This window comes from Musa acuminata, chromosome BXJ3-9, assembly GCF_036884655.1.
Source record: "Musa acuminata AAA Group cultivar baxijiao chromosome BXJ3-9, Cavendish_Baxijiao_AAA, whole genome shotgun sequence".
NCBI classification, from domain to species: Eukaryota; Viridiplantae; Streptophyta; class Magnoliopsida; order Zingiberales; family Musaceae; genus Musa; species Musa acuminata.
In genome coordinates, this window is record NC_088357.1 from 41965051 (window position 1) to 41977664 (window position 12614).

The following is a 12614-nucleotide window of genomic DNA, read 5'->3' on the forward strand; positions in this document are numbered from 1 at the left end:
GAGTCAACCCATGCAAATTAGCATGCCTGCCATTTTTGGGTTTTTTAATTCATTAATTAGAAAATGAGTAAATAATTTTGTTTATTTTTTTTAATTTCTCGATATTTCAATGCATATTGGCCTCCAATTCTCGGTATTTAAGAAGAAAACTATATTGGTATTTATTTTATAGAAGATTCTATACTATCTTAAAGAGGATTGATTGATGCATGTTAATATAAGTCGATCCAATTCATAAAAACAACCTTTTATAGGTCAAACTCAAGTCACGGTAAAGCATATGATATTGCAACCATCATAAGATACAGAATATATGATAAATTGATGTCATGAATACTTCTTAAACACACACACAACCACACACACACATACATACATATATATATACATACATACATATACATACATACATACATACATACATACATACATACATACATACATACATACATACATACATACATACATACATACATACATATATATATATATATATATATATATATATATATATATATATATATATATTTATATTTATATATATTTATATTTATATTTATATTAGAGTTGATGCTTAACACAGTTGATCTTTTATTGTTGGCTATTGGAAGGACCAGTTCACTTGCAGGTGGCAACGAGGACTTTCCTCGGCGGCAGCGAAGGCCGCCTCCCATGGAGCAAGGCCAGATTATCCAAGAAGAGCACGTCCCCTTCCTCCCACTTGAACTGCACGCTCTCCTCCTCGATGATCTCGCCGCACCTCTTCACGACGTGTTCGGGTATCTCCGACCCGTCCGCCATGGTCGCCGAGCTGGTCTCCTTGCCATGCATGCCGACGACGGTGTTGAACCACATGCGCCTTGCCTTCCTCCCCGGGAAGACCCGAGTCAAGGGCCGCGGCCCCAAGATGGTCGTCGCCCCGCCGTTTGGGAGCCACTCGATGTTCATTCCCAGTGCCCTGGCCCTGCACCGTTGACTCCATTCATTAGAACTACATGCTTCTGCTGTGGAGGACGAGATGGATGATGGCACCTTCGCTCTGCTTCGACCGGATCGGATGTGCCGAAGGCGTCCTCCCATCCTCTTCCCCTCATGGAGGTGGTGTCGTTCTTGCTGACGGCAGTGAAGGTGTATCGCAGTCCCTTCTCCTCCATCTCCCTCACGTTGTCGGGGTACTCCTCAAGCATTCTCTCCGTGACTCGAAAGCTCGGCACGAAGGGCGTCTCACCGCCCTCCGGCGGCGGCACTTGGCAGAAAAGGATCACCTTGGTGGGGAATTCGTTGATCTGACCATCACATATCAGTAAAAGGTACATATATCTGATCACTTCATCGATCGAACAAGGAAGCATGGGGCTTCGAGCTCACCAGAACCATCTCATGGTGGTAGTATATGAACTCGGACAGGGGTCCTTCGTTGGCGGTCCACACGCGCTTGTGGACGTGAGTCCTTGGCGCAGGGCCGACATAGCGAATGTCGTCCCACCCGAAGGCATCGACGATCTCGTTGAAGCCCTCGGCGTCGCGCACGTCGAATCCCCTGAAGAGGACGGCGCTGTGCTGCAGCAGCTTCTCCTCGAACCACACCTTGTTGGCCTTGAGCGTTGCCACCAGTGAGCATAGGCCTCGCTTTTGGGCTTCGGCTGGGCGGAGCACCAGCGGCATCTGCTCTCCGTCAACGAGCTTTTGGCCCTTGCATTCGCCCACCTCAAACTCGTTGTTCACCACCTCCATTACTGCTTTGGGACTCTCTCTCTCTCTCTCTCTCTCTCTCTCTCTCTCTCTCTCTCGCTCTCGTTTGTGTGTGAAGAGAGGATCGTGGCCTGATAAAGGAGAAGCCACGCTAGTTAGACAATAGATCCATTAGAACAGACAAGAACATCAATAGATCCATTAGAACAGACAAGAACATTTTTTGGTGTAGAAAGTGCCAGAAACTGTCGGATGGCAACGATGAATCCTATAGAGAACGTAGTATGCCAAATGTGTTGAGCTTTGGAAGCCATGTACAGATTACAAGAAGCTTTGGAGACTTGGTAATGAGTGATTTTGGCTTGTACTTGTCGAGAGGAAATCCTTCAACGACAACCATAATTAAGGTCACGTATTTCTCCATTCATAGAAAGAAAAAATGAGTTATTATAGCAGAGCCCAGACATTAACCATGCAGCCGTTTCACATAGGCTCAAATCTCCCTGCAACGAACTGTCGAGAGCCAGCACTATCTTAGCTAGAGTGTTTCATCCCAAGTAGCTGCTCATGGCCATTAATCAATCTATCATTTTGTGTACTCGTCCAATAAGTTTCTACATATGAATCTCGCAGCTTTTCATATATGCTAATGCAAGCGCAAGAAGTCCTGATTCATCATTTCACTTGTTCAAGTACATTTAGATAAATCTCAATGTCACTGTCGAACAAGTTCAAAATATCAAATGGCGTCTCATAACATGTTTCATGAAGCAAACGTTGCCAGTGTCACCCAACATAGAACAATAACTTCAGATGAAACTTGGACAAACAGGTCCTTTTGATATGCCAAGGCGAACTTCCATCCCGTGATGCATGTCCAGTGGCTTGAATGTTTCCGAGTCCTGTGGCACTGCAAATCCGAAAAGAGAAAAAAATATTAGACAACAACACAGCATGTAAATTCAAAAACAATAATGGAAAAAGAAAAAAGAAAAAAAATATATTATAAACTGTGACAGACTCATTTAAGTAAAGCATCATAATAACCATAACCAGTTCTTCTAGTTGTACTGGAAGATAGCACTACCAGTAAGTTGGTCAAAAAGCCACACTTCACTTAACACTCTAAATCTAAGGCTCACGAGAATTGCCAACAATCTGCTAACCCATTTGTCCAAAACTACAAGCAGCAAATTAGATGAAAATTCTGCATTGCCCTGCCATATACGAAGGTACATAAGAGCCATTGATACTTGGAAAAACATATTGATAATGATCTCAGACTCATTACATAGGGTCCTCTTTCCTGAGTAAGCAGGGTGCATTGTGCATACATGTGTCAGCATGCTTAGCTCTTCACCATGGACTATAATTGTCACATGTTAAATGAAAACATAGAACAATCCTAAATGAAGATATTGATTTATCAGCAGAAATAGTAAGGAGCAAACTAGGATAGTCAACAAAATATCATAAAATTCCACAATTGTGACAGAAAGATAGCATTATATCCCTTACGAAAACAATATGCAAGGAATGCTAGACATATGCAAAAACTTCTCAGAGACTAAATTTGAGAAATTGAAAGAGATAAAACTTGTAAAAGAAGAAAAAACACATACAGTTAAGGTAATCTTCAAAAGCAAAATCATCCAAGCCACCAGTGAGAGCCTCAAATCCTAGCATGGAAGAGGGCAATGCTCCGGGAGGTCTTTGGAATCTGCAAATGATAATGCAATCCTATTAGGAACATAAAGAGTTATACTAGATAAAAGAAGTCAAATTAGTATATCAGATATTACATGCTAGGTCAGTCTCACATATCAGAAATTAATACTCATCAGATACTTACCCCATTGATCTTAAACACATTGTTCAGTCATTTCCTAACAAACAAAGATTGGACACTTAGAAATATAGGTGCACACTCTCAGAGTACCTCCAATGGCTTCTAGATGTTGACCAAATCATAAGCATTAGACAAGATATACACTTAGTTTTAGGTGTGAACTTGCAATTATTGCATTAAATATCTGATATCAGAACACCATTTATCTTTTCTTCACTTCTAAATTTCTTCCTAGCTCCTTGGTATTTCCAGCACTTTGTTATTGGCAAATAGCTTCTTGATAAAACCCTCATGTCATTTTCTTAGATTGACTTAGAATAAAAGTCCATACAAAAAATGCAAACCAAAATTTTCATATAAGATTTACCAATCCTATGTCTACCTCACAAATGGTCTAAACAGAAATTAATACTTCAAAAATAAATGTTTAAATTTTTTGCATATTTAAAAATTATGAACCACCTGAAGCTATTCAAGATGCTTGACAACTAAATACATGTTTAATCCAAATTCAGGTTGTCTTAAGATTTTTAAGCCTGAGTCCATGATCCGACACAACCTGCCCAAATTTGGGAAAACTTATGGTTTGCATGGTCAAGTTACACCCACTATATAAACTTAAAATACTCTTTCATTGTATTTCAATCTTATGTGTAGGTCATCTATATTCAAATAAAGAATATTTATCCTTAAACCATTAAGGAGCTGCATCAGCGAAATGTGAAATATGCTGGTAGATAATGATATTACCTAAAGGCAACCCTAGACAACAAGGACCAGTTAATAGCCAATGCCAGATCTTACATTCTCCCTGTTGACCCATATCATATATATAAGTTAATGGGGGAAACAACCTAACCCACTTTCCAGATCTAAATGAGAGGCCGATATATATGAAAAGGTTTTTGAATATCACAAAAAAAAAAAGGAAAAAAACAGATGTATGGGCCAAACAAGTATAAGACAACAAAGTAGCCAACTACATCAGAATATGAACTTATCAGCCAGTCAACCACCTTCATACAAACACTTCAATATGCAAGAGGAAAGATTTGGGAAAGCTGAACTCAGTCAGAGAAGGAACTAGAGATGCTTGGACCTTCAAGGTAACCCACCCCAGATGGGCCTCTCTTCTTTGGTTCATATTTGTCATATATATAAAGATGAGACAAGCTCAGAGCATATTTCCACTCACTAAAACGTTCTGAATCAAATAAAAAAAAGACGGAGAAACAATACTATACAAACTTTTTCACCTACAATTTCACCGCCATACAAACCCATCCCCATGCTTATGTTTCTGATCAGCCTTGCTACAACTATAAGACGAAAACTTCAACCATAAATATGCGCTATTTTTCTCTCGATTCAGTACATTTCACTCAATCAAGTAAGACCCCCTTAGATAATATACAGCAGACCACCATTAGAAGCCTGAACAAGTGCAGGAGAAAGCATAGAATACAACTCGCTACTCTGAGCTTCTAATAACTAGATCAAATAGTCAGTACCAATATGACATTCATAATCAGTGGCTGTTGCGACATTGCACATCGTGACTGTGATTTTGCTGAGAAAATAATACATACCTGGAGAGAATTTGGGCATCGAGATCTCTCCTCAGATTGAAAGCCGTTCCGTAGGTAAGGTCCAACCCCATCCGCTTCTTCTCCTCCCAGATTCTACCCGTCTGGTCGAGATCAGACCCAAAGACACACCAACGACAACAAAATAAGGATTAGGGTTAGAGTCAGCATAAGGTTAAAATTCGAGAAACCAGAAGAAACCCGGACGATCGGAAGCCAAAACAAGGAAATCAAGCGAAAACGGTAGAAGGACGGGATCGGGAAGGGTGAGTTACGGATTCGCGAAGGGATTGAAGGGGATGGGATCCGACAACGTCGCCCTTGACGGCGTGCAACCCGAAGCGGAGGGCGTCGTGGTTCGCCACCACCTCGTGCTCGATCACCGATTTCGCCGACATCCTTGCCTTCTCCACTCTTTGCTTCGGCTCACTCGCTTTCTCTCTCTCTCGCTTCGTTTTGGTTTTGCGGTCGACGGCGGCCCTCTTAATCCTTCCTCGGCGTGGGTCTACTTGATGGGCAAGAAAGAGCGCATCCCTGCGCTTTGAGATTCGTGCATTGCAGATGGGACTATGGACGGTCAGATTTGCGGGAGAGGAGCTGAGCCACTGAGCGCTTGGATCGCAGATATGACATGTTTCTTGGATTTCATATCGCTCATATAATATCACTTCAAAATCGTTCAAGAAGGCTCAACTCAGCGTTATAATGAAATAATAATTGACAAATGGGATGAACATTGCCATTGATAATGTCGCTATTTTGACCCATCACAATCATGAAGTCACTAAACAAAACATAATAACAAAAGTTGGACGAATCTCACACCAACATACGATTATTTACCTATATTTTTACAAAAGAGTTTTAGAGATTTAAAATCTTGATCTCTCTTATATTACAAGAGTATGGATGTCAATAGAATTGGAGGAGGTGAGGGGAATGCTTCTTCCGTTACTTTCATCTTTTATCTTTTATCTTCTATCTTCATCTTATTCCTCGTTTAGATAAAATAGAAGTAGTGACAAAAATTTTCATAGAGGTAAAGAACTCACACATTTGTCATTTTATTTTAGAAAATAAAATTATTATTATTAATAATAAAAATTATAAATAATAATAATAATAATATTCACAAAGTTCATATGCCACAATTGATAAGGGTAAAAATGACGATGTGACACATCATGACGTCAACAGATGCCTCATGCCTCGATCGACGCAACTGCACTCGGTTAACCGAGTCGGAACATTGGTCGAGGCGCATTAACACCTAACTCAGGCTTGGTTCTTCACGCCACGCCAACCCCATGTCAGACGCCATCAGCCTGCCTTCTGTAGGCAGCCACATCAGGTAACATCAAACTCATCTATAAATACCCTAGAGTTCTAAACGAACGGGGGGGAGGACGAACTCACACACAACACTTGTATGGAGGCATCTCTTCCTCCAAAACCCTCTTCACATCGCTAACTTGATCGTCGGAGGGGTCGGGCCGAGCTCCCGGCCCGACTTGTGTGCAGGTGCGAGACGGTGTCGCCTCTTCCCAGTGCTACGGCGGAGCTTCCTACCGACCCGACCTCCCGACCCGAACCACCGTGCTCGGCCGCCGGGAGACCCCGAGGGACGCCGCCCGAGATCCCCAACATCCGGACCCCCGAACCGAGCTGCGTCGGCCTCGAGGCCACGGCTTAAAAAATTGTTTCCCACAACAGATTGGCGCTAGAAGGAGGGCCCGAATGTCAAGGGATCCTCAAAATGATCCCGACGAACTCCCTGCTGAGGGATCGTTCTTAGCAGGGGCGCAGACCGTGCGTGACGGGCCGCGGGCTAACGACCTCCCCGCGACCTCGGAATGCTATTGGCGTTCATTCGACAACCCGGATCTGCTTCCGCCCGAGGGCGCTCCGAGCGTCCCCTCGCCAGTGTCATCCGAGGCCTTTCACGACCTCGCTCGTCAAGTCCGAGCTCCGACGGATATGGTGCAAACCATCATCCCGCTCGTCTCCCAACCGACACCCCCACTTATGACTCAGCTGCTACGGCAACAAAAGCCGCCCGCCTGGGCCCACGTGACGCCTCCAGAGCCTCCCGCTTCGCCTCGAGTCCGACCGACCCCACTCGGGGATCCAGTGATGGCAGACCCGAGCGGCCCCCTGGAGCCCGAAGTATTATCTCCGGAGTCAACGGACTCCTTGCGAGCCCAGCTACGCTTTCTTAGTCAGCGGCTCGACGAACTAGAGAAGGAGTTTCGCAACTCAGAGGGAGAGCTCGGGATGGACGCATACCGAGGATCTCCGTTCGCACCAAAGATACGAGATCACGCGGTTCCCCCGAACTTCCAGCTCCCTTCTTCGGATGCATACGACGGCTCCACTGACCCAGCGGACCATGTTGCCGTTTTCCATGCCCAATTGGCACTGTACGGAACGTCTGATGCTTTAATGTGCAGGGCGTTTCCCACGACCCTGAGGGGTCTGCTAGTCATAAGTGCCCAGCAAGCCAATCACGTGAGTGATGGCACGTGTGACTTGATACAGAATCTTTTTACTTATTATATTTTGGCGTATATCACTTTATAACTATTGCATAAATGCATATATATTGTGATGTCCTTGGATTTGTGCAATGGGAATCGGATCGTGATGAGATCACGATAATGAGATCGATTCACCTTTAAACACATATCCTAAATAATCCCGGTCATAGGTTACTCGAGAGGGACATCGTGATAACCGGATAGACTGGTGTGCTGTATACCCGTCCATATGATGGATGCAGCTGGTCTCATAGCTGCTCGTGTAGGGACACTAGGGATACAGTACAGGTGCTCATTGGAGAATGAGTTCACTGATTGATCCGCTTACGGAATGCTGGATGGTTGATGATGCCTTATTGTCAGACAACAATTCCGTAGTCCTAGTGGTGTATCTGGTTCTTAGACTTGAGACACCAAGGATGTCCTGTATGAGTGCTCCACTCTTTGATACCAGACTTATAGGTTTGGCTGTTCCCAGATCTAGTACAGCTGGTCATTGGGAGTGGTAGTCGACCTTACGAGGGCTATTGAGTGTCGATAGAGGATCATCCACTCTCGGTATCATGAGAGGAATATCCCATGCGTTCTTGCTCAGACAAATCCCTGGCCAGGGTCATTCGGGTTGAGAGAGAAAGAGTTCTCCGGGAGAATCCGATTAGAGCGAGACTCGAGTAGAAACCGTATGGGTCTGACAGCACCATGCTCGATATACGGTCTCTGGGATATTAGATGGATGAGGGACTATAGGTACATGGTAACTGAGGACAGACAGGTCCAATGGATTGGATTCCCCTGTATCGTCTGGGGACTACGGCGTAGTGGCCTAGTACTTCCGTAGTCGATGAGTCGAGTGAATTATTACAGAGATAATAATTCACTTAGTTAGAAGGAGTTCTGACAGGTATGACTCACGGCCAGCTCGATATTGGGCCTAGAGGGTCACACACATATGGTAGGCATTGCGATGAGTAGAGGTTCGGATATGAGATATCCGACGGAGCCCTTGTCTTATTGGATGCAGATCCAATACCCACTAGGGAAAGGACCCATTAGGGTTTTGACACGGGATCTCTATAAATAGAAGGGATTCACAGCCTCATAGGCTAGAGTCTTTGCTTGCCCTTCCTATTCTCCTCTCCCTCTCCACCTCAGAGTAGGCCTGGAGTTTTGAGGAGCGTCGTCGCAACCCTACTGTGTGGATCACCGCTAGAGAGGAGGACGCTTGACCTCCTTCACCCTCTCCTAAGGATCTGCAAGGAAACAGGGATATACGATCTCCCTAGGTAACACAATCTCTATACGCAGTTTTGTGTTTTTACGGATTTTGCGCACCAATCTTCGCACGACGATGAACATCTTTTTGGGAATCGGGGATTTTTGTTTTCTTGTTCTTCCGCTGCGCATATGATGTCGCCCCCCCCCTATGATTTCCCAACAGTGGTATTAGAGCCAGGTTGTTCGTGTGAATGATTGGTTTTTGAACTGCGTGTGTTGTGTTTAGGAAGAATATTGACGTCAAAATCGTTGACGCAAAAGCAAGGAAGGGCAGCAACAGTTGCTGCCCTCGATCTGCATGCCTGCAGCCAGCCGCAGCCGCAGCCAGGCAGCACAGCGCCGGCGCATGCGCAAGCGCTGTGCCTACAGCAGCCGGCCGGCGGTCTGCTTGCAGCAGGCTTGCGGCCGGCGGGGCTGGGAGCCCGCTCGGTAGAAGCGCCTGCGGCCACTGAGCCCGCGGGTAGAGGCGCCGCGGGGCAGCAGCGCGGGCTGAGGCACCGCAGGGCAGCGGCGCCTGTGGCCGCTGCTCCCACGGGCAAAAACCCCGCAGGGGCGGCCGCCAGCGAGACAGCACCACCTGCGGGCGCTGACTCACGGGCAGAACCGCCCGCGAAGGCGGCGGCGCCCGCGGGGGCGCCCACCTGCAGCGGCAGCGACCCCAGCGGGCGTGCCACCTACAGGCGAGGGCAGTGCCCTCGCCCTCGCCGCACAGGCCGCCGCCAGCAGGGTGGCGGCGGCGGCGGCGCAGCAGCGAAAAGGGGAAAGGGTATTAGGGTTTTCTGCGCAAAAGACAGTTTTGCCCCTCGAAATTTGAGAAATTCCAGTTTCTGTCTTTTGTCCAAATTACGAAAATACCCTTAGGAATTGAGAAATTCCCTATATATCCCTGATTTCAGAAAATATTAATTAATTAAAAGGTTTAGTTGATTATTATTTTTATTATTATCAAGTAGTCCTACATGATGATGATTATTTATACATGTGATGTATGATGAGTGGACGGATGATCATGGACCGTGTGATGTGTGTACTTGTGATTATTATTATTGAGGTCTGCGAACCTCCATTATATTTCTCGTTTATTGTCGGCCCTGCGTGCCTATGATTAAGTTGTAATCACATGAGGAGGCGCAGCGGGAGCGTGGAAGCCATAGCGGGACCCACGAGACGGACGATCGTGATGCATGAAGATGCATCAAGATGTCGACGGAACCAACGAGGACGAGATGGACGATCACAAGGCATGGAGATGCACCGTTGCACACATAGATCTTGATGTGAGTGATTAGGCCTACTGGCTCGGGCCTAATCATATTAGGTTGTGGTCCATGATCATCTGGTGTGATTGCTTATACACATACTAGATATGTATATATATTTGCATGCGATGTAGATATATATTAAATATGTATATGTGTGATATGTCATATTAGGAGACCAAATCATAGAAACATCTCTCGATAATATTAAGTCGGTAAACGTGAGACAATTAGATTGACCCACGTGGCCTTCCATCGTTATGAGTAGGAACCGAATCCCGGTGTAGGTTGAGTTGGTCGAGTCCCTCGAGACTCACCTATATCGCGATTCGCTATCTTGCTTACGACATAGAGATGTCACCGGTGACCTGAGGGCATGATATGCTTGGTCGAGTCCCTCGAGGGTATATCATCAAATCAGACTCATCTTGTAACGAAGGTGTTGACTTAACCGAGCATCATGGTTGGTCGAGTCCCTCGAGGCCATGGTGATTCGGAGGCCGAACAGGACGGGAATCACAAGGAGTTGTGATCGGCAAGAGTTGTCTACCTTTTAGGCTTAGTGTGATTGGTCGAGTCCCTCGAGGTTACACTAAGACGCTGATTGGATCCTGATCCCCACTAGAAGTCTGCCGGAGACTTCCGTTTCACGTGCTGAGGGTGTCGCGTGACTCGTTAGTAAAATAGTGGGAGCATATTAAGATAGAAGTCCATATCTTGATAGTTTATTTCTTGCAAAATCTGCATGTTATTCATTTTTGCTACATCTTTATTTTCAGAAAATGTCGCTTTCAAATCCCTTACGTGGCATACTTGATGTCAACCGCCTCACTGGTCCAAATTATACGGATTGGCTCCGTAACTTGAGATTTGTTCTCACAGCGGAGAAAATCGTGTACATCCTTGATACAGTGATGCCTACGCCCGAAGAAGGGGCAAGCGAGGATGAGATCGCTCGCTACGTGAAGTACATTGATGACTCCACTCTTGCTCAGTGCTATATGTTGGGCTCTATGACTCCAGAGTTACAGAGACAACATGAAAAGATGGATGCCAGATCCATTCTCCTACATGTCCGTAAATTGTTTGAGGAATAGGGAAGGACTCAACGATATGAGATATCCAAGAGCCTTTTCCGCGCTAGGATGACTGAGGGGACACCGGTTCAGAACCATGTCCTAAAGATGATTGAGTGGATAGAGAAACTCACAGGTCTAGGAATGGTCCTAGAGGATAACTTGTGTGTGGACATTGTGCTTCAGTCCCTACCAGATTCCTTTTCACAGTTCATAATGAACTTTAATATGAACAAGCTTGAGGTGACTCTCCCAGAGCTCCTCAATATGTTGAGGGAGGCAGAGAGTACTATTAAGAAAGAGAAGCCAGTTCTCTACACTGGTGAGACCAGAAAGAAAAGGAAAGCAGAAAGGTCCCTTAAGAAGGGAAAGGGCAAGGGCAAACAAGGTAAAGCAAAGGTTGCTAAGAAAGACCCAACAAAGGACAAAGGCCAGTGCTTCCACTGTGGTAAAGATGGGCACTGGAAGAGAAACTGCAAAGAGTACCTTGCAGAAAGGGCGAAACAAAAGCTTGATGAAGCTTCAGGTACATTCATGATCAGTCTCCATTTGTCAGACTCTTATGATAACACATGGGTATTAGATACCGGTAGTGCTTATCATATATGTAATTCGTTGCAGGTTCTGGCAAGGCCTAGGAGACTAGAGAGAGGCGAGATGGACCTCAAGATGGGTAATGGAGCAAAAGTTGCTGTATTAGCTATTGGCGAGGTCGCCCTACATCTGCCTAGTGGAGCTTTTATTGCATTAGATGCATGTTATTTTGTTCCTTCTATTATCAAAAACATTATCTCCATTTCATGTTTAACAGTTAGTGGATATAAATTTGTTTTTGAGAACAATGGTTGTTCGATATTATTAGATGATAAGATCATCACGAAAGGAACATTGCATAATGGTTTATTTATGTTAGACACCACTCCACATATCATGAATATAAATGTGTCCAAAAGGAAACGAGATGAGTTGAACAGTGCATACCTGTGGCATTGTAGGCTAGGTCACATCCATGAAAGAAGGATTCAAAAGTTGCTAAATGATGAATATCTAGATCCATTCGACTATGTGTCATATGCAACTTGTGAGCCTTGCATTCGTGGAAAACTGACCAACTCTCCATTTAGTGGAACTGGAGAGAGAGCCACTGAGTTGTTGGAACTCATACATAGTGATGTATGTGGACCCATGTCAACTCATGCCATTTGAGGTTACTCCTACTTCATTACATTTACTGATGATTTCTCAAGGTATGGATATGTGTACTTAATGAAGTACAAGTCCGAGGCCTTTGAGAAATTCAGAGAGTATAAGAATGAGGTGGAGAACCAGACTGGAAAGAG

The 12614-nt window shown here is 45.0% G+C and overlaps 2 protein-coding genes across 2 annotated transcripts; both read right to left on the minus strand.

The window, feature by feature from the left end:
* Positions 1-567: 567 nt before the first annotated feature.
* LOC103998635 (clavaminate synthase-like protein At3g21360) lies at positions 568-1778 on the minus strand. The gene is made up of 3 exons (XM_009420158.3): positions 1369-1778; positions 1033-1286; positions 568-964 (listed from the first exon to the last, which is right to left on the minus strand). Exons 1-3 carry the CDS (start codon positions 1732-1734, stop codon positions 619-621), a joined length of 966 nt encoding a protein of 321 aa, XP_009418433.2. The 5' UTR covers positions 1735-1778; the 3' UTR covers positions 568-618.
* A 556-nt stretch (positions 1779-2334) lies between these two features.
* On the minus strand, positions 2335-5618 carry LOC135648812 (cyclin-B1-2-like). Its single transcript, XM_065166780.1, has 4 exons — positions 5403-5618; positions 5131-5231; positions 3315-3412; positions 2335-2602 (listed from the first exon to the last, which is right to left on the minus strand). Exons 1-4 carry the CDS (start codon positions 5523-5525, stop codon positions 2502-2504), a joined length of 423 nt encoding a protein of 140 aa, XP_065022852.1. The 5' UTR covers positions 5526-5618; the 3' UTR covers positions 2335-2501.
* Positions 5619-12614: the final 6996 nt, after the last annotated feature.